Below are 23498 nucleotides of genomic sequence, written 5' to 3'. Positions count from 1 at the left end.
TGTTCGATTGATCAGTAAGATGTTTGATCATCAGAAACGTTAGTCGATGGAACGTGTGGCTGAAGCACCTTGTCTATTTGAAGCGATTAGACAGTCTGGGTGGACCTCGAAAAACGCCGACCTTGAGAAATATATGGCTTTGTTTATCTACGCATAGAATTCCCTGTATTCATGTACACTATAGGTAGCACTAGCTGGCGCGTTCACAGGTTTGCAAACGCTGTTCGTACAAATCTATCGGCACGTATTTTTTGATTTATCAAGATTCGTGGTGTAACGAGGTCTGCGCCTGTACCTTCATGGGTGCGTGTCCAAGTGCAAACCAAAAACTGAAAGACTTTTCTACTGAGCTTTGAACCAGCGGATGTGGGCAGGGTAACGCTCTAGAGTAGTTGGTCAAATAGGCGAACTATTCGTTTGCCGGTTGCTTTATACTGCCGCGGAGTCCACGCGGTCAGCATATGCATCGATGCACACAGACAAAAAGGACTCCAGTATCGTCTACCACGAAGGATCTAGAGAGAAAATGATAACAAGAATGATTGCCACTGACAAATTGGCAGTCAGGATAAATGCCAGATGATGTGCGGTAGCAAAAGAGACTCGTCTCAATTGGCAAATTTTCAGGGAAGAGTATCTGCAAAAGGGTCAGGGCCATCGACACTGCTTTCGTATGTTAGTTCCCTTTCGGAGGCCAGCATGGTAGCTTGCTGATACATTGCAACGCTTCTGTGAAAGATAACCTCGCCTGTGACAGTGCACACCTCAGTGGGTGTGCCAGCGTTCTCACTGGTATTTATTGGTGATCAATGAGAGTCTTACATAGCAAAGCTTATCGTTATGTGGACATAGGCTTGGGCTACTATGAGCGTGCTTCGGGTAAGGCAAACTGGCACAGTGCAGCAAGCAATGTCATCATCGCGTGACTTTGCTCTCCGGAAGTTTCCCCCTCCGATAGCCGCTTTGATTGAAGCTTAATTCAATTTTTTAACGGCCGATTTGGCGATCGGCATCGTTCGGCCTTTGACAGCAGCTACCAATGAGAGAATGTTTTTCAGGGACATCGAAAATGTTGCAGTTTTTCAATGACTATTTTGTCATCAGTCAGCTGTCATCGGACAGCATTTGTAACACACATTTGTTGATACCGAGACAATTTTAGTAGTTAGTACCTCATTCTGGTTGAGGATTCAGTGTCTGTTGCTGGTTCCAGCTAACGATATCGTGCAGCATACGGATCGTTTTCGATTGTTATACCGCGCTAGTTGAAGCACAGAGCCTCATCCTTTTCTCTGTCGGCCCATCAAGCAAACTATGACGATCTTCTCAAGTGTGAGAATCTTAGTGTTTTAAAGTCTCGTAACTTCTGGCGATGAAGCGCAGCGATATTGAGCATGTTCCAAGATAACCTTCCCCATCGGATAAATACAAAGCAGTGAATCCTGCGCCCTAATGTATGGTCTATCATAAAAGGAAATGGAACGGATACCTGAAGGGTGATCCAATGCGTGCTTTTCAATATAGTTTGGCCTAAGGATAATCCACGTATACCTAATCGGCCGAACAAGCACACTTTTTAAAATCCGCACCGTTAAGCTAATTAAGCACCGTTTTTAAAATAAGTATCGCTTTTACTTCAATGGTGAATTCTTAGAAAGCTGTTCAACCTAATAGTCTAACTAGATAGGACAGAAATGCCTGAAAGTGGCCTTAATGCAGATGAATTATTTGGACACAATTCCTCCCAAAATAACAAGATTTAATGAAAAGCAATTTTGATAATTTAGCAAATATTAAAGAATCTCCGTCCAGGAAGCTGCTACTTGTTACTTCGATCGATTCATTTTGTCCTGTTTGAACGTTAGAAATATTTTTATCGGATAACACAATCTTGCTATGTTATAATATTTTAAAAGGCTTACAGTTCGAAATATAGTATTATTGTATATATACTTTATCCAAGGGTCAGGGGCAAAAGAGTCAAGTGATACTAAATACTATTTATATGAACCACGTAAACATCTCCTATACAATAAAATAATAATAATAATAATATGGAAGTTATGAAACAATTCAGTGAACGTACAATTGTTGTTGGCCTCACTGACACCAGTTGGACGCTCTTCTGTTAGATCATATCGACCTTTAATAGGTATTAGCTTTAGGTTTATAATATCTGCTTTTTATGGCCGCGCTTGCGCTGTGTTAACAGTATGGGTGGCGTATTTTAAGTACCCTCCAAACGAAGTAACATAACGTGTTACAACAATACACAGACTGACTTACTTATTTAGTGTCCCTACCTGAAAGTGCCCGCTGAAATGATCAACCCCGAAAACAAATGTTTTCAATTTTATCTTCGGTGCTAACGTTGAGCGTCACAGACGGTTGGTTCCCAGGGCGAAGCGTCTTTACGTCCGGTTTCGGTCTACGTATTTTCAGGTATACTCTGACCCTTTATTCAATTCAGATAAACTTACCTACCGTTAAGGTTTTTTAGCCGAAATTAAATCCAGCATATGAATAGCTTAGGTTGACAGTTTTAGGTAGCTGTAACAAGCAGCAGTTTTCTTCTGCGTTAACTTACGTACATATTCATTGCGTCGATGTTCGTTCTCGCAGATACTGACGGTGCTTACAGATACATAGGGAGAGTTTTTCGGCGTAAAGTATACAGAGTTATTAGTAACAATAATAGATAATGAACAGTATAAATGCCATTCCATATAAGTAGTCGACGGGACGAAACTTTTTCAATGAGATACAAACAAGGTTCCTAAAGTTCAATTGTATAAGCGGAATACAAGCTCTGGTGGTGATGAAACGAGCATGCTCGTTGCGTCGAGATCATCCTGCCAGAGATCGTAATTAACAGTGACAAAATGACTGTACGTCACAATCCGGCTACCTGCCACAGATGTAAGTGAATATTTCAAACAACTGCGAGATTACTCGGTGCCCTATTATACTCTTTTGCTCGCTATGTGCTGAAGTAGGTCTGCTGAAGAACTGCAAGAGGTATCTTGAGACGAACTCATCCTATCATTTGGCATTTGTATCTTTGTCTTTGCTAGAAAGAGGACTGTTTTGATGTATCATACTCAAATAGGGAGCTTATGGAATTTTGTATGTCAATCTCTTTCGCTCTAATGACGTTGCTATTTCTTGGGCGGCAGATTTTTTTAGGAGTAGCGGTAGATGGGCAAATTCCCAGGCAGGATGAGCTCCCATTTTTGGTGGGCAAACGTTTGAAGAGTCAATCTAGCCTCCTTAACCCTTCTTTACTTCCACAAAGGGCCTACACCCAAAGCATCTGCAAGATTAGCTTGGGACACCATCGTTTCAGCTTGAATGCTACTGTGTAAAGGGGAACAAAGAAGAAAAGCGCGAGAGCTTAAGTGATGATGACATCTTTCCAGTATTTATTATTCCAGTAATTATTTTCGAAATATTAAACGAGAGCGGCTGCTGATACTTAGTAAATCCGCATTGTTTCCGCCCGTTTCGGAATGTGCATTTCTTATAAAAAGAATAAAAATTGTAGCTATTAATAATCATTGTAGGTACTTTGAAAGAATTTGCTTCGGTATCCACACGATTCTTGAACATGAGGTGAAAGATATTATTAATAGGTAAACTATTCCTTTTTATTATGCTCCCCTAGAAAATTAATGCTAACATAAAAAAAAGGTATTAAATAGTTTACATCTGCAAAAATCATGTCAAAAGGATACATATGCTATTGATATATAATTTCTAACCAGATAGGTTCGAAGGTGTACGCAGCAATGAAGACAAACGCCACTGTAGATTGTTTTTAGTGTGCCGAAATTTTTTTACCTTAGCTCATATTAGAAAAATAAGTATGCTCTCTGAACTGATACAATTGCAGTCGATTTTATACTTCGATAAATTATGTTTGTATAACGCTCAGGAATCTTCTTTTATAATATACCACTGATATCTGATCAATGATAACGCTAAACTATCACATTCATGCGAGGAAAAGTAGAAAGCAGAATTTTTATTTTTTTTTAATTTATTTATTTTTTTATACTTCTTATAGCAGATTTCAAGAACTGTGCGAAGACGTTAAGTTAATTCAGGTTTGTTCATAGTTAAGATGTACTGCCTTCAACATTCGAGACTACCTTAAAAAGATATCTGGTTGTCTTAGCAGATGAGTTATTAATAGATGACGAATTACGACGTCTATACAAGATCACGTTCAGACGGCGAGATTATAAACCTTGCTTATTTTCTTCCTGCTGTCGAAGAAGACAACTATACCTAACATTTGTTTCCCTTATTAATAAAGAAAAAGGGCAATTTGTTAGATTTTTTTCACTGTGTCCACCTAAATACGTTTAGTATTTTTATCGACCTGAGATGGGTATGATGTTTCTAGAACCCTGTTACAGTAAAATAGCATCAGTGGCCTAGGTCTCGATTATATATAGACTACGAGATAAATTATGATAGCGTTGCCTTGATTGCCTGATGCTTTCGTGGGCGTTCCTGTGTTGATTAGCTAATAAACTCGTCACTTAATTAGCGCCTTCTATCTAACGTACATTCATTTGTAATTGATTTATTTGACGCACTTTCTCAAGCAGGCTTTGCTGCTTCAAACTTTAAAATTTATGGATAATATCTTCCCTACAGAATATCTGCACTATAATCTTCTACAACGGTGCAGCTTTTTGCGAACACTATTGCGAAGTCTAACTATTTTATTTAGTCATTGTATTGCGTATATATATACACGTATTTACTATATTCCAATGCAAATCATATTGTACACGTAGGCGATTATGAATATGAAAGCGGTTTGCAAAAGCCATCAAATGTGAAGTATCAATCTGATCAGAAACCTCGATATGAACTTCGAATTTTCCTCGTATAGCATTTTTCTAAGATGGACGTAAAACCTCAGACGAACTATGTACATGTGATTACAATGTTAGGTGACTGCTTTGTGTTCCAGCTGCTGCGCGTCGCTTGGCTAAGCGCGCTGTTGGGCTTCGGCGCGTCCTGGCTTTTTGGGCTCTCATATCAGAATGTGCGAATGTGTTTTCTGTCGTCCGCCGTCTCCCTTCAAAGTCAATGCGTCCTCTGTCAACAGCAGAGGTACCTCACCGCCGTTAACGGCTGCACGCGGAACGTGAGTAACTATTTCTTCAAAATCTCTAATCTCAATATAGTCTGTGAGATTTCCTCTCTCCGAACTCGATACTGAAACATTTACCAATAAATGTATATGTAATTATAGCTTCGTTTCTCCACAAGTATCCCACGTTCCTCGCCAAGGTCAGCAGTTGAGTTGGAATAAAGTCCAAGACAAAGTTCAATCTAAATCATCCACTTGTTATAGAGTATGAATGTATAAATATCGGAAATAGCATGCAAGGGGTGTTATCAACGGCATCCATGACGTCAACCAGACCTGCACTGATACTCTCGAGGAGCTGCCGCAGATAAGACAATGACAAACTGACTAGTTTTTTAATACTGCTCCGGTGGCTACAGAACAAATCAGATTTCCTATAGGGCCTTGGTTCCTGGTAATACTCGTTTTATCTGACAGTCGCGGCACATTTCTCCCCCATCTTTACAGTCTTCCTTTAGTTCTTCAAGATTCATTTGGAGTGCGATCCAGATCGAATACCTGATTCATATTTACTTGTATCTAGGCTGTATTGTAGATTGGAAACCAAGCATAGGCACACTGCATTTTGTGATAATGGTTACTGTCTGAAGCTGTATTCAGCGGCAATAGCGGATTCAAATTTACTTGCATCTCTTATAGACTAGCAGATGCCTTCTACCAATTGGCAAGTCCTTCTAAACAAAGTGATATAACTTCTCAAGACACATGGCTTAATTAACGCGTCAATGGATGTTTCCGCCACGTCAAACAGTATGCTTCAAGGGCCTATTGAATACCTTTTTTTCTGCTGCTGCTGCTGCTGCTGCCTTGCCTTGTTTCATTTACTAACTGGTTAGTCGTAAGCTTCAGGTCAGATATGATTAGCTACATATGTGTGTATTTCAGACATTTCGAAGAACTACGATGGATATTTGTTGAAGCGGCAACCTCCGCCCAAATTGTAGGCGTCAATAAGAACCTTAAGATTCGTTTACTGTTCTCCTACGCAAGTGCTTTTATCTTTTGTAGTATGTAATCGACACTTTTACCTCCTTCAGAACAGAATTTTACTTACTATTATCTGTTACTATTATTTACGGGAGCCGCTCTACTATGCTAGCTTAAATAGGTGAGCTAGTTACCACTTTCCTACCAAATTACAATTACGCATTTTTCTTTATAAGTCATGTCGGAGTTTGTTGTGAAACTCGTTCGAAAACCATGCCACTGAAAGTGGTACAAGCTCTGCCCCATACTTTTACATCACTTATTCTTGAACTTCGAACTACTTAAATCTTCGAGTACCTTCAGTTCCATTAGATAGTTACTAATCAAACTTAAGCGACGACAAAGGCAATATGATGATAAAAAAAGAGATCGCACATTTCCGATATCTTGCTACTGATCTGCCTATTGTGTAATAGTTTTAATAGCGTGAATAGAAAATTTGTTGTGTAGCAGTAGAATGACTCATCACGAAGTATCGACAATTATGGGTTTAATTTTATCACAAGGCGGTAGCGAAACGCATTGATTACGTTAGGTAAGACGCTGAAGGGTGGTGAATTATGGCGAGCGTAGCATGTGCCAGTGTTCACTTCTCCAGATGGCCTATCTTTGACACAAAATAGGTCGGCGACACACCAGCAGCTACCGAAGGTTGGAAGTAATATCAAACTATATTCCGAACCAAGGTCCAAACCTTATGAGGATTTAGTAGGTGAGAGTCCCACAGTACCAGCCAGACGAAGGACACATCTATCAAGTCTGGTCTGCATAATGCATTTGCCCTCAACCTCCAAAAAAAAGCTACCGAAGGTTACATGAATGACGTTAATGAAACAGACATTTTAGACGTTATCGCTAAGTGGTGGGTTCTAATACTCTTAGTGAACATATATGGGTAATGATAAGGTTTCATTGAAGTTAGACTCGACTCATAGGCTCCTGCAAAACAAATGACATAATACATTTATATTATAATTTGTCAAACCGGATTTGATTTTTAATTGAAATGGTTGTGTGTCAATTGAATTACATCGGTCAAGCTGCTCTCGAAGCTGCCATAAGCATAATTCTCTAGTAAAAATGATTGAAGAGAAATAAAGAAACAGAAAAAATCTGAGGTGGGCGATTATGGTTCTATTCCACTGTCAAAAAATGGGTCTTTTCGGGTAACTACCAGATCTAGCTAATCATCGTTACATAGCTGATCGCGGTTAGTAAATGAGTGCAAGGAATCCCTTATGTTCGGACAAACCAGAGTGAGACATTCATTACATCTACGCTCTGATTATTAGGTTCAGAAAGCTAAGTTTCTTCTCTACTAGCACATTTTTAAATTGACCTTAACGATTCCATGGAGCATACAGTTGAAACATAAGTGCAATTGCTTGTGCAGTTCGTTGAGCATTTTTGCTCGCTTGAGAGAGCTCGTTGAGGTTTTAGAGAGGAGTCTTCTGGGCTAAAAACGAGTCACATGAAAAAGATAGGGAAGCAGCGTTTTATATTCATGCATATTTAGTAACTTGTTTCGTCATCTAGTTCCTGATCTATTTCAACGGTCTTATTAAACCATTATGATGAGCTGCTAATAACGTATTAAAATAGATCATTACTACTCACTTGTGTGCAAAACATCTTTTAATATAAATACTGTTTCCTCTAGGTTTTATGGATGTTCTTTAGAATGTTATGCTCTTAAAGGAACTCGAAGGGCATCAACTGAAAGAAGTACTTCTCTAAGTAGACGGATGTTCAAACAGATGCAACCACTGTGCTACTTCCTAAGATGTAAGGCCTCTGCTAGGAGTTGCGTACTATTTTCCTGCTCGACCTGCATTTCTCCTTCTTCGTGTAGCAATTAGCGTTACAGGTATGCCACTACTGGCCAGGCCGATAGAATAGCGCGTGCTTCGAGAATTCCTAATAGATGCTCTCCATACGGCAACATGGTGTATATCTAAGAATGAATTCAATACCTGAACGGGGTTTTTGCAGGACAAAAATTTGTGTTTTAAAATTGTTCATTAAAATTTACCGCTTTTCCTAAATTGTAAAGAAAATCACGAACCAGGTTTTTAGATTGTACGTTCTAAGGTAATTAATAAGTGATAGCTTCATTTTGCCATTTGACATGATAAAAACGTTTCCAATCATCTGAAAGAGATAAGACATATTAATTGCTTTGGAAATTCTGAGCCGGGTAGCACAATATTCAAGAAGCAGTCGTGCAGCGGACAAACTGGCAAAAGTTTCGTCTACTATCGTTAGCTATTGATACGTGGTAATTTATAGAAGGTAGATCTGAGGTATAATGTAATCGCAATGGCAACAGTTGAACTCCATGCATATGCATGTAGCATACCAAAAAAACTTATAGAGTGCTCTATGGTAATAAGTTAACCATAACAATCGTTAACTTTAAGTTTCCTGTTTGTCAAACTATTCTAGTTGCCAGCCCTGGCAGACACTGAATCATATATTAAGCGATTATCGCAGTTTGTCCCAATTCACCAGAATCTGTTGCACCTAGAAACAATCTTTTCAAAGCTGAGTATCTGACGACTGGTAACACAAACAAGAAGTGTCTATTATTGCAGATTCTGACTATGTTCATTCCTATATTGAACCTATTCCAGCACATTTTGGGTGGGATTAAAAAAAATAGTAGTAATAATAACATGATTTATTGATACGTCTGGATGTATTAATCCGCTCCGTTTTATATGTATACGGATTTGAAGCAAAAAGTAATGTAAATGCAGTGCGGCAAAATTCTGCATTACCTGTATTAGGCTCACTAGCTCTAACCACTGAACTAGTTAGCTTTTCTATAACACGTTCGCATAAAGTCTACAGTATTTCATTGGGATATCATCCTTCACGAAAAATATGGCTTGTAAACATAATCTCACATGAATTTGCCCGCGGTCCTCGTTACCTCCCTATTCTACTAGCATCGTTATAGCATCAGGCAAACGGACTCTATGTTCATCAAGGAGCTCACAAAACACATAGCTAATAAAGCTACGTACAAAATCTACTAAAATTCTTTATACAACAATATGCATATAGGATAATAAAAATTGTTCGATTTGACAATTGGTTTCATCTATCGGGCACCGTTTTGGGAAAGTATGAAAATGATCATGTCTGCTTTTTTTTTCTTTTTTTGGCCGAGGCACAGATTGACAGCAACTTCCGCACGTATGCTGTGAAAACAGATCAGGTGACTTTAGTGGAGCTGGAGAAGTAATGCATACGAAATTGGTTCAGATCGAAAAATCCACCCAGTGGCTTTATGGCCAGCTCCTGATAAAGGTTCAAGATGTAGCTTGCGATCTATTTCCGCAACGTGCCATAGTCTATGAAAAGGTTCTACGTAAAAATGGACTTCCTGTAAAATATTCACTTCAAGAATTCTCTGACTGTGACAAAAAAAAAAAAACAAAAAAAAACGTACTGCAATCGAGAAGATGCTCACGTGTCTTCCTTACTCTCAGGATTTTTGTATCTTTCGAGTATTTCAGAGTAGCTCTAACAGACTAAATCCCCTTTTATATTTGGATCTTTTGATCAAGATGCTTGAGCTTCTGAGCTTCATTCTGTCTTATCCTATTTATAATGCAGCGCTTTGAATTATCTATGTTGTTTTAATTATTAAACATACGGAAGAGGATTACTTGTGTATGACACACGATCTAATAGTTTAATAAGTGAAGACATAAAACATGTTTTCTATCAGACAAAGTTTGTCATGTTTGTGTGTGTAAATATTTCACAACTTTTGTTCCCTTCGCTTACCCAACTATTGTAATATCACCCGTATGGGGTAGCTTCCATTTCTGCTTGACGCCGGGCGTTAAATACCTATATTTATTCAGTGAAATAGTTGCCTACTCATCAGAATCGGAATATCGGATACTTAATTAAGTATCCGATCGTTGGTACTACAAATTTCTTACGTTGCCCAGAGCCACACAGTACACCCGAGGCAACAGGAACGGGGAAGTGCCCATAGGTATGTGAAAGCGTCTTTCAGCCAAAGCAACGCGCTGGTGATAAGTAGCCATTCGTTGAAGAGATTCAAGCGAAGCACTTATACACGAGTCCGTCAATGTCAATCCATTTTATTGATCCGCTTCTCTCTAATAACAGATACAGCTGTTTTTTGTTGACCGCACTATTATCGCAAAGTTATTGCTATTATTTGTAGGTGTCCGTTGCGAAATGAAGAACGATATGCATGATCTTCTAATGTGTTTTTCTGCCAATCCGACCGCTTCTACGCAAGCATTTACCTATCACATATGTTTTCATATTCTCGATCTACTGATACTAGAAGTAAATCGCTAGTAGGACATAATTGCCACTGAGTTGCCCTCGTTAAGGCGTGGAAAGTCATATAATTGCACAGACCTGGGTCGGAAGAATAAGCAGGTTGAAGCCAGCGTTAAATGTTCCTCTGCTCAATCCGGCGAGTAATTGAGCTATGGGGCAACCAACCTGCGTGTTTTCGATAGTCGTGCCAATGGCCCATGAGTCTCTTGAGGAGTTCGGGAATACAAACTGTATCCATTCGACGAGTATCCTCTGGTCGTGAATGCCACTGCTATCCATTTGTCTCCAAGGCGATGCCATTCTATTGTCTGACCCTTCTCTAATGACGGTAAAGATTATGCGACGGCTCGTGTATGGCGATCGCTTGCTTCAAGGGGGTTTTCTATAAATTAAAATGTCGCAAATTGCACGTGGAATACACTAGGCGTGTTACATCCATATAACTGGCTTGGAATCGATTCGCAATTTTCTACTCGGTTTCCGCATTTTCAGTATTTTTGTGATACTTCTGTAACACCTTACATGTTACAACAGGGCCCTTAGGTTCTACGGTCTGTGCATTTATACAAAGCTTTTTCAGTTGCGACAATGCATTCTTGTCTTTCGAACCCCCTACATCCGGCTAGTTCCTCGCTAATCCTCAACAATCCAGTTCGAATTGCCCGTGAATTGTATTATGTTTTTGTTTGCCTAATTTTTTTGCCAATCATTGATGAATTTCAGAGCGCTGTGGCGTTCAAGAAACAAAAACTTGTCCACTCAGCGTTAATCTTCGTAACCTTTCTCTTTGTGAACTTAGTTCCTCCTGGAGTAAGTTAACTATTGTCTCTAAAAATCAGCAGTATTTCCCCGCCAGATTTCGTCAGCCAGCGGCACTTACACCTAAAGTCATTCAATTTTGAAGTCTGCCGGAGCCGTTTGTAACAGTCTAATAATTTTTCTTTGTTTGCAAAGAGGAAGTTTAGCATCAGTCAACTGTACTTAGCAAATAACTTATCTTTCCTACTGAACTAAGTTATTGTAATATATGAATATAGTATAGGACACCGCTTAGGAACATGCATCTTAAACAGCGTCTGGTCAATGGTTAATTTATATACACGTGTATCAATGAAGTTTAGGGGTTTGGCATTCAGCGTTCTTGTCGAATGTGATTTAATTTGCCAACCTATTGATTTTTTTTATTGCATTAAGCTCTATTTTAGCTCGTTGATAAAAAACCATTAACAAGAAGGAAAGTTTAGCCGTTTAACTAGTGACTGGCCATTCTATGAAAACACCCCCGAGCATATGCGCCATCCTGTGTGAAGTTTGATGAAAAAAAAAAGCCTGTAGCGATAAAAGTTAATTCTTATAACTCCGTATATTAAACGTTTTACGTCCGGAAACGCCGTTAGGAATCGCATCAGATCACCGGCTCCCTGCATGAAAAGCTGTATGTCTGCACCTGGATTCGAACCCACACCACAACATGTACCTATGATACGTTACCCGTTACACTTGCACTGAGCCAATGATTATCGATTCAGTGAGCTCCTAGCAACTGGTCAGTTTTACGCGATCGTCTAACGTAACGAAGGTGGAAACACGCACAGTCTATGATTCATGATAATGCTCCTATTTATCATCTCTGTTATTAGATGGCTACAGGCCAATAAACAAACATATGTGAACAGACTTGACAACCCTGGTTAGACCCATAGATGCCTGTTTTAGATGATGTAGTTATCGGAGACGCTCAATCCACCCTGGTTTGTTTCTCATGGAATATCGATATTTTATGACTCAGGATATTTCACTTGATTCAGTTCTCTATTGCAGTTCTGAGACTATGTTTATGTAAAATAAGTTTGATGTAATTTTATCTAGACTGGTTAACGTACGCTTCAGATGGCTTCACAGTGACGAGCACTGCTGGGCTACTCAACAATAAAACAGCTTTTAGGTTATTCGACGACCTCCACAGTAGGATCGCACGCGTCAACAACGCCATTTGAAAATTTACCTTTTACAATAAATGCATTTGATCTATGTGTAAGTTGAATGGTGCATACTTATTTCTCAGGCATATTGGTGGTCTATTTGTCTTTCGGCACTAATCGTAGCGAGCTGACATCTTCATGAAGTTTTGCTTTATGATAAAACCATTATTTAAGAATGTTCCCGTCAATTGAAATATGGCGATTAAACCGAGTAAATACTATTTTGCGGCAAGGTTAATGCGCTCATTTTGAACCTACCAACTCATAGGTTTCCCTGAGCTAGTAGATGTACTGCGTCTCCCTATAGGCCTTTATACCGTGTTTCAAGCATGAAGTAATTGAAATGAGTTTGCTACGAAACACTTACACTATGTAATTTCTAAACGACAACTGTGACATACCGGCTTGTCAGTTATCCTTAATTATCTTCTATATAGTCGCAGCTTCTCAGTAAGGAACTTCTAACTTTTGTAAAACGCTCGCCCGCTTGAGTTGCTAATATGATAAATGAAAGCCAAAAAATCTTAATCAACTCAAGGCACAAGTACGAAAAAAAGCTATGTGAAGAGGCTGTCTCTTACACACAAGAAAAGCCATAGATTAAAAACCATGCAGTACTTTTGCATGTGACTATGTCGTCTGTATTCCGTTGTTATCATATAACAATATACGTTTTCGACCATTTTATCTTTTCTTCTTTCTTGCACTCTCTACTGGCTCGGCGACGCTTGGCTTCGTTTTAAGCTAAGGAGCGTTCGGTATGATTACGTTCATGAAGTCGGCTCAACGAGATTATCCGCTAAAACCGCTGTTGGGTCTCTTCGATATTTTCATTTTCCATTGCCACTAGGCTTATCAGTGCATCTCAGTGACCTCATCGTCATCGCATTATTGGCCATGCAATTGCTGCGCTACCCCGAACCTAAGCTCCGGTGGTAAAAAAAAGTCGACAAAACAATCAACAAAGAACAAGCGACTAGTTTATGAGGAATATGTTTCCGTCAGAAGAGGATGACACCACTTGCCAAAACTCAGCCAAAACAACAAATACCCAGCTCAGTTTCCGGCTCTCTAACACTGCACCAGGACATTGTCCTATGACGCGGGCTGTTACTCGTTTAGGGCTCCTACCCTATAATGGCTGCGCTCTAGAAGGTCGGGTCCTTGCACATAGTGAACGAGTAAATAGAACCATATCAGCCATGCAGTAGTGAAGCAATCACGGTAAACATTGATCATACTTAGTTACAATAGAATTAACATTATATATATATACACATCCATGTTTTTACGAACCATGATATGTTTTATATCGTGAATTTGCCTTGTATTATACAGTATGTCTATTTGAATCATGTGTTGTAGTGATGATAGAAGCGGCTAGAAAAGTTCCAGAATAATCGTTCCTTAAAACCGACCGAAAATGAAATGTCAATTGATCTTATCGGCTCACCCAAGTATGATGCTTCAAAAATTACGTTCTCCACCAGTAGTCAGTGTACAAGCCAGGCTAGCATATAATCTACGTTATAGCTTAATGGGCAACGTATTTGTCTGTCAATCTTGAAAACAGGCTACATTCTAGATTCGAACCCGGGCATAGACACAGGCAATCTTGAAAACACGCTACATTCTAGATTCGAACCCGGGCATAGACACAGGCAATCTTGAAAACACGCTACATTCTAGATTCGAACCCGGGCATAGACACAGGCAATCTTGAAAACACGCTACATTCTAGATTCGAACCCGGGCATAGACACAGGGTTCGTTTCGTGCTGGCAGGAGTCAGCCGTCTGTTTCGTGGGATGGCTAACGGCGATGCCGGAACCATAGCGGCTAGAATACGATGACTGCAGGCATCGATTTTGTATTTGATGAGGTACAAGTCGCGCGGTAAACAAACAAAGGTTTCGGATAAGCGCTGTACAGTAGCGTTAAAGGAAGTTAATTTCCAATTAAAGTTTTCAACCCTGATTGAAATGTAATGTTGTAATAGGCGTTTGAGAATAAGCTATAAAGAAAAATGGATTTACTTATAACATTAGAAGCTAAATTGTGATTTATTGGTGCTTTGTTAAACGTTTGTATTCACGGAAACCGTCATAGTTAGGTATGATCTATTAGAGCGGCGTTAGTTTGTTCGCGATGGAAGGCTGTAGTTACATACATTTTGTCTTATTTAATATTGTCCTATTTAAATGGCGTAAGAAACCTTGTTTCGTTAAATCGCTAGCTCCTAATAGATTGAAGGTCATAATTATGTGAGTATATTTATTTACTACATTTAAAAACAATGTTGGTTATTATATAGCGAAAAGCGGACTTTCATATGTCTTTTACTTCAGCCTATTCTTGATTTATTTACCATAAAGGTAATAGCCAAAGTCTTACGTGAAGACCGTAATGTTTAGGATAACAACACTTTTGTTAGCAGTTCCGTTGATGTTCCGTTCAGCAAATATCAGCTAGTTGCTGGGATTAGTCATTTATTTCTGTATAGCTACGAAAAAGCTGTTGCCAAGCAATGTTCGGCTTTCTACGACGGGACCTTTTTCCAACCAACGGGACTTTTGTAGTGCAATCTAGTGTAACGGGCGCCGTTGAAGTTAGCCAGTTTTTAAGCGACGTCAATTCGCATTGCAACGGTCGTCCTTTTTTCTAACTTAAAATGCTCTTTGTGGCCATGTCTGCATCATTGTCCACAGCATGTCTGAGCAAACCAGAACTTTGCAGCAGGACATATAAAAGCTCACCCGTCCGTGGTTTGTAGACAACAGGTTCATATCTATGATCCATCTTAGCATGGCCATTCTTCGAATACCTTTTCAGTCCAAGTGTATCAGCATTTTGGGAGGCCCCCAATGGCGCTCTCGAAGCCGGCGGGAAAATGTCGGAATCTATATGGCCGTCATCGCGCAGCCAATTCTAAAGAAATACGTTACGCATTTATGCCCCTCTAAAACCTCGAGTGCACCTCTTTGCAACGTTTTCGAGCATTATTTGATTGTCACGACCAACAGGTTGGCATTAGCGGTACCTCAGCCCTCAAAACAGATTACGCTAAATTTAGCTGTTCGTCCCTTCAGCCCTCAAGATCTGAATATATCCTACAATTTCCTACAGGCGCCAAAAGCAATAACACCGCATAGCGGAGGAAGAAGTGGTGTTAGACTATATCCGCATAACTTTGTCTCGATATATATATATATATATATATACAAACAAGTAGACGTTGGGGCATTCTTTCACGCAGGTGGCTATTAGCTATCTTACTTAAACTCGTATAGGTAACAATCTAAGGGCTTCCTAGGATTCTAACGCTATTCCGTATCTGAGCTGCTTCGTTTCAGTCAAGGGAAAAGTAAAAACATAAAAGGAAAATAAACATATCTGCATATTTCTATTTTCAGAATATCCTTCCGGCAAACATTACCCAGGGGGAAGCGTTCTGCATGATCTCGTCTTGTATCGACGTACGTATTTTCGGTGGCCTGTTTCATCACTTCATATGAAAGTATTAGATTAACTTAGGTATCTAAAGCATGTAGTCGATAATATAGTAGATGTATAATATCCTATTTTCTCCGTGACGTGCTTCTTATGTATCAAGAACAGCTGTCAATCGTTCATATGGTAGTGTTGGGTATTGACTTTGTCAAGTATTCTGCGGTCATCTTTATGTAATATTACAGAAACTGAATTATAGATTATAGATAAACAATTATTTTAATAAATTAGTTCGCCTGTCTTAGTTTAGTGCTGCACTAAATCAATTTGATATAGTCCCTGATATTGCCGCCAACAGCATACGAATTCTCTAAATTCTCTAACGTTCGAGTGTCCGAACGACATGTCCTGTAACATTATTTTTTTGTTCTGAGAATAAGATAGTAAGAAATAAGATCATAAGCACCGACAACTCTGCAAATCTTAAGGTGCAGTGGCTTACGTCCTGGTACTCTAGAGAGTCTAGCTGAAAGATGAGCACGTTAGCGAAGAGTGCGAAGGTAGATAAGAACAAAAGACAAAAAGGTTTCCGAACGACTTTTCTTTTGGTGACAGTCTGGGTTCTGTTTAGCTTGAAAGCTGTTGAGATACAGCACGATCTAGTCGTAATACCTACCTTTTGCTATTCGTCTACTCTAGTCATTCGTTTCATCATTGTTGTGCGTTGTTTGGGCTTCGTTTCGTCTTTTCTTGTTTGTTTTGTTCCGTTTGTTACGGTTATTAGAACAAACTAAAAGCGGATGAAGAAGACAGGGGATCGTAACCGCGTCTATAATATGGCGCGTTCAAGCCCACGTAACCGTAACCGCGTCTATAATATGGCGCGTTCAAGCCCACGTAACCAAATAAAAGAAGAAGAAGGACTGGTAGTCGATGAAGTGGGCACAGATTTAATATTCTTACAGAAGGATCACTAGATGAGTTAATGCACTAGAAACGTAGCGTGCTGCTAGGTATCTTTAACATATTAAACGTCAGCTTCGCCTCCGCCGTCTCCTTCTTTTTTTTTCGGATTTTTCGAATTCTGAAGAAAAAAACTTCATCGGTTTTCGTGTTGCTATACGATTAATACTAATTGAGTGTTTGGCAGGCGAAATCTCTTAAGCACCAGCTTTGATTGATATAGTTAGTCAGAAACGTAGCAGAAGGGAAATCGTAGTGTTCCCGATGGAGAAAACCCCTTTGGTTGCAAAAAAACGGAAGCACCCAAGTAATTTACAGTACGTAGCCTGGTATTGCGTATTTGAATTACGCTTTATTTTAAAATAGTTAACTTCAACATCTAAAGTCCACGCTAGACATGGGTATGCACTTTACGCTTACGAGGGGCCAAATATAGGGTGTCTGCTTAAATGATGTTACCGAGACAGAACGTAACAAATATACAGCGTATATGTATAAATTGCATAGCAATATTATGATTCTACTTAGGCAGACAAATATTTATTCATATACATCTCATTTTTCAAGCTAGCTGCAAAGCGGATACCTGTTAAAATTTAATTATTGATAAACAATAATTTTTTCGAAGACCAAATAGCAGGTATATAAAATATGGCTGAGACTGCAATGTATATCTCATGTTCTCTTAATTCAAGGTTAGTTTTTTGGAACTTTTATGGAAAACACGATATCAAAAGAAGCCTACTCCGTCATTAGCGGCTTCCAGTGGCAAGAACGGTGACTATGTAGACTAACTGGAAGAAGCAAAATGTGCCTGAGAATAACGAGGAATAAAAGACTCAAAGGAATAAAAAGATACGTGAAGAAGAAAAAAGGACAGATTAACAAAGGCAACATCATTTTCCCAAAAATTAATTCTCGTTTTTTCTGGGTTACCCACTTAGCAAGTATTTCCGTCCTAGCGAGAGTTAGCCTTATACCATTGTAGTCCAATTTGTGTGGGTTGCTGCCAGAGCCTTCCTCCGTTCCTTCCAGAGCCTTCCAGGTTTCACCGGATGAACCTTCTTATCGCGCAGTCCTTAAGCCAGCGACCGAACGAATATTGCCAATACCGCCGAGGCACACCTAGCAAGGCGGCGTCCGCCAGTTCCTTAGGTTCAGCATGTTTCCGATAGTAGACAGGCCGATGCCTTTCTAACTTCTATGCGTTTTGAGACGCATTTCTCATCAGTAAGTCGGCGCGCTAGATCGCCGAGCAACGTTGCCTTTAGGGGGAAAAGTTTTCGTAATTAACTCAGGCAGGCGACTGTTTGTCCCACTGTTGTTGACTTGGTTCGTGACATATCCCTTTCTTTCTTTTCCCAAGACAAAAGCATTTTACGTAATACAGGTCAATCGGCCCCTGGAATCGGTTATGAGGATAACCGATGTTACAACACCACTGAATACAAGTGCAGCAGCGGTGGCCGTCGGCAAAAAGGCAATAGACCTTCGTTCGAGAACAGGTGGGCTTGGCGGAAGACTAGGAGAAAAAACGCGCTGACATAATTGTTTTACTTGAAGCTTCAAGAAAGCGGATGTTGCTATTGCTTACAAAAAGGGGAAAGGCCAAAAAGCAAAGGCTTTTGTTGAAGCATCATGAAAAATCGACTCATTAACGGGTACCGGAAAGCAACATGCGTTTATGCAAAGTCTTGATTCGTTTAAATTACAGCTAAACCTTGAGCGCACATAACAGTATAGAACTGTGTAATCTTACTTTTTTTAATATCTGTAACCTTTAAAATAGGTGTTACCATGTTCTACAAAGTAGCCTATGCATACAACACATCGAGCCTCAGTCGGGGTAATCTAGTTAGCTTGCAAATTTCTAGAATTTGGAGGCGGTGTGACTGAATTGCCATCGATCACTTCTGTAGACGAAGTGCTTCTGAAGGACGGATCGTCTCGTGCGACACCATTAAACTGTAAGGAGTGGGTATATCCTAAAACCAATATTACATAATATCAATACTTGGTGAAATATAAGGTATCCTATTAGAATCGACTCAGCTATTGTTTCTTCCAATATTCAAGTCTACTTCACATTGTTTTAGTTGAAAAATAGCTGAAGTGCCTAACTACGCTCAAGTTGCCAAAGCAATAACAAGTGGGCTGTTCAGTCCTGACCGGGCTTCATCCTCGACGTTCGAAACGGTGGCTCGTAGATGATAAGAATAATAAAAAAGAAAAAAAAGATTTAAAAAAAAGTCTACACTGATTTCGGCCAAATTTGGTTTAGAGTAAAGAGTTGCATAGGAAACGATATCCAACAGATATGTGTCTATATTGGTAAGCACGTTATTAGAAAACGCTGCTTATTAGCAAAACATGTTGGCGTCTAAATCTGGTAACTTTCACAGATCATAACCCGCTAAAACGTCACATAATTCTGTACCACTTCGTTGTTTTTAAAGGGTATGAAAAGAAAGCTAATTTAAACAATAATTATATGCAGAGAAGATGCAAGAGATAATTGTATTGATACATGCACAGTACATGCGGCATGCGTCTAAATATTTAATTTTGCGTCATTGACGGTATCACCGTCAAGATAATAATTACAAATAGATAATAGTAATAATAATATACGATATTATGATATAAGGGAAAGGTAATACACCGGCAACTGTGTTCATCGATGAGCACAAAGCTACTCCTGAAAATTGGCGACCGACCTCCTTTAAACAGACTGACAAAAAAGATTTATTTTCAAAAACAAATGTTTTGACACAGTGGTTTCTTGAATACACACTGAAAATATCGAATTTTTTTGGCGGGCCTTTTGCTGAATAGAGAAAGCAAGTGCGAAAAACGGAGGAAAAAGAGACGACCTAGATATCGAAGCGTTGAAACTTTGTAAATAGAAAAGCAAAATAGAAGCCGGATTTTCTAAATACAGGCCCCCAAAGGGTTCGTAGTGAAATCCAAATATTTGCCAGACTGCATAAGTTCTCATGATATGAACATGTACGATAAAGTGCAGAGGGACTCGTCGTTGTGAAACAACCCACAACAAGTTAGTAGACAAATAGGTATACAAAAAAACATTTTACAACTACTTTTGAAGTGCGAAGGCGAACAACTTATTGAAATTAAAAAAATATATTTCCTTTACTTTATTTTCTATCTGTTTCCATTATAGTTGTTGAGCAGCACAGATTAGACAGGAGTAGAGCACGATAGAGAAAATACCTACTGGAATAACGCTATTACAATACAACAAAACTATGCGCCTCAAAATGGCTGTCTCCGCCATTTTTAAACGTTTCAGAATCCACGGCAGAACCCACAACTGATCGGGCGTAGGAGACGTGAGACCAACGATGTTGACGCCATCGAGGCTGACGAGGATAATGTAGCCTTTGAAATCTTCGTAAATGTGCAACTTGAGGACGGAGCCGACTATGATGACTAACCATAGTAGAGATCACTAACCAAGTTCGACTAAAGCCTTCAACTAGTAACTTTGATAGTTCAGGCATCTACCGACCAGAATGTATTTGGCACAGAACCAACATCTAGCAAAATGTAATTAACTATAGTTGATTTTATAGGTCAACGCTAATTTTTTTCCCCTATACAATTTGCGGAAAAGTCAACAGTTAAGTAATTATATCGCTAATTAGATCTCACAAAAAAAAAAACGATAAAATTAGCGAGGTTCTAACGCTTCGATTTTCAGGTCAGTGACAGTGCAGCTATGTATTAATGAGCAAAATTTGAAGTAAAAAAGCTTAACAGAATATACTCATTATAACGTTTTTGCACTCGATAATTTCAACGTGTAAGTTGTGAATCACTATCCAAATGTGGACATTCAATCTACATACAGGAAGGATGTAAATACTTTAGCAAGGAACCTGCCACCGCAGCCAAAAACGCGTTTGGACAACTGCATGCTACAGCCTTAACATGAGGTCCGCTGTGACTATTGGTTTTTTGTTTTGATTTGAATCGGCCTTTGATCTCAGCAACATTCGCAACTCGAGTTGACCAGGCCGATGTCTTGCGTAAACGTGCGTGGTTCAGGCCAGCTTATGTTGAATAGGACATGAGTAAACCCTAACCTCACGGTCAGACAAACAAATGAATCGACATTATTAGCAGCAATGCATATAATAAATAATGCAGCTTATCAGATAATCTTACGAAGGGGTACGCTTAACTACCGTAAATGTTATTGGAACAGGTAAACAAGCCTGCGAGTTGTTTACTCCTTTATAAATACCACTTGCGCATAGCTTACTATTTCGAGATTTAAAAAAGTCTGTGAATTTATGCGACTGCGGATATGTACTTTGAATAACTGCGCGCCAAAATAATTCCCAAATCCCAAAGGCGTGTCCTTTACCGAACCAGAAAACGTGAAACCTCCGCCGAAAACTTCCAATGGCAATTTACATGGTCGACCGGCTAATCCGCAAGGGTCGGCCTCTCGGCATGTCACTTCATGATATACTGGATGCGAACACCTGTCCATGACCTGCTGCGTGTTTGCTTGATATTTTAATACTATACTCGTATAAAGCTTGGGAACAGCGCTCTAGCCATAATCATTGCTGCTCTATTATTAATGTTTCTGCTAAGTACAGTTTCAGAATCTCATATAATTATACTCGTATGCGTTTAGTTTTGGCCCCGCTGATTTCACCAAACCATTTTGGCATTTTGTGCGTTACCACATCTCTGTCGCCCACAAATAAGCCCATCCATGAAGAAAATACCACTAGTTTGGAAAAAAAAACACCGCAATAAAGTAAACATCTCAATATAGATATTCTTAATTTTTTTTTTAAATTTAAATTCGGTTATAATTAAAATGATAACGGAATGGCACCTGAATAGGCTAACATTATTCTAATGTGAATCCTAACGTTACGGTTTAACAGACGCTAAAACTTACGCTGGAATGTAACGATTCATTTAGAACAAAGAAGAGGCATCTAAAATGCGTTCTGGCACGCCCGTCGGCCGTCTGACCGGTGTCCGTCTCCGTTATTGATAGCGTCACTCGTGAATAGTTTGGTCAGCATTCTAAAGCAAAATACCACTTGGAATTATTGGAAATTGGTCCTATTTAGTTCTTAGTTATTTTTGTGAACGTACAACTGCTGCAGTGCAGCCGACAATTGAGCCGCGTACGGTACAGTGGCTCTATTTTTAGCGAACTCCTCAGGCTTCCTCCTATAGCCTAGTCGCCGGACCGTCGCACATACCACAAGGCGTGTTAGAAGGGGTCGCTTGATCTTGTGATCAATACAAATAGTGTCGCCTCTTGTTGACGTCTACATGTAAGTTTATAGATGGACCCAGCATCGTAAAGGTGTTATGAATAATCCCCTTGGATGATGCTGGTGTTTAACAACTCTATGAACTAACATTTCATGGAAATTATTTGCTGGAGAAAATTAGAAGTTAGTCTAATAAAACTTGAAACTTTTTTCATTGGCATATATAAAATCATAGCATTTTATCAAAGCAGAATGTCGAAAAACATCATTTTGAAAGCAATTATTGAAGCTTGTTTTTCAGAGATGAGAGAAAAAAAAAAATAAGAAATACGTTAAGTTCTACGGCCAGCACGAGATCCTATTATACCGACCGCACGGGCAAAACACCTTCTAGAACCACAGTTCCAGGCTTTTTCGAAACTGCTGCCTGCCATATAGTTGTCGGTATTTGCATTAAAATACGAGCAGCCACGACTGTACTATGTAACAATCCAGCCAATGATGCTTCTACGAAAGCCTAATGGTTAACTTAAGTACGTAGTTTTTTTGAGATTTTTTTTCATTATGTCGTTACTGATAAAAACAGTGTTGTAATAATGAGTTACTTGAACTCAGCTTGTGTCAATGTTGCAATTAATCCGCCTGATGACCTGGTACTCTGCGTATTCTTCGTTATATGTAATCATCGCCTCAAAGCCCTTTTAGTCCAACTTACACGCAGTGTTTCTAATGATCGACCTCGTGCAAGTACGCGACGATCTCAAATATGACAAACAAGGACACCATTTTTTGATGTGTAGCCATGGGGGTAAAGGAAGCCTTGACCAGGTGGTTTCCGCAAACAACACTTGACATGTGCCTGCTGCGGTAGAGCCAGAATCCTTTGTCATGTAGACCTTAATGAAACGCTAAAGGTATCTAGATGGGAATTCATAGCTCGTAAATGTTCAATTATCTGCCACATAAATATTGACCCTTAAAGACCGTCAAACCCTCGCGAGATAAAATGCACAATGCTAACAAACAAGGTCGCTTGTTTTGAAAATAAATGAAACATCCTATAGTTGTTAGTAACTTGAATCTACTAAATTGGAAAAAGCACAAAGAAACGTACCTATTCTAGACTAAACAAAGTGTGACTGAAGCAAAGAGAAGCCAATTGTGTAGGTGCGCTTTATATCTGATCTTGAAAAAAGAGTTCACAAAATTTATTAAGGAAAAAATAAAACGAAAGAGATCGGGAGTACATCACCCAGGCAAGAAAAAATTTTCCCAAATCGATACCGAAGTATATATTATACATAAGTAATACAAATATGGTCAGTTGCCATTTTTCCT

At 39.3% G+C, this 23498-nt stretch overlaps 1 protein-coding gene across 1 annotated transcript; it reads left to right on the top strand.

Moving 5' to 3' along the window:
* The first annotated feature begins 1134 nt into the window (after nucleotides 1-1134).
* LOC111253594 (uncharacterized) lies at nucleotides 1135-21702 on the top strand. Its single transcript, XM_022813239.2, has 4 exons — nucleotides 1135-1332; nucleotides 4988-5164; nucleotides 15888-15950; nucleotides 20201-21702. The coding sequence occupies exons 1-4, from the start codon at nucleotides 1315-1317 to the stop codon at nucleotides 20342-20344; spliced, it is 402 nt and encodes a 133-aa protein (XP_022668974.1). The 5' UTR covers nucleotides 1135-1314; the 3' UTR covers nucleotides 20345-21702.
* The last annotated feature ends 1796 nt before the right edge of the window (nucleotides 21703-23498 follow it).

Source organism: Varroa destructor, unplaced genomic scaffold, assembly GCF_002443255.2.
Source record: "Varroa destructor unplaced genomic scaffold, Vdes_3.0 BEIS01000001.1, whole genome shotgun sequence".
NCBI classification, from domain to species: Eukaryota; Metazoa; Arthropoda; class Arachnida; order Mesostigmata; family Varroidae; genus Varroa; species Varroa destructor.
The sequence above is the reverse complement of the archived record's forward strand: the minus strand, read 5'-3'. Positions and strand labels throughout refer to the sequence as shown.

Coding starts and splice junctions, on each gene's coding strand:
- LOC111253594 (XM_022813239.2), top strand. Junction 5,165..15,887: donor TTAACGGCTGCACGCGGAAC/GTGAGTAACTAT, acceptor TTCTATTTTCAG/AATATCCTTCCGGCAAACAT. Junction 15,951..20,200: donor TGATCTCGTCTTGTATCGAC/GTACGTATTTTC, acceptor TAAACGTTTCAG/AATCCACGGCAGAACCCACA.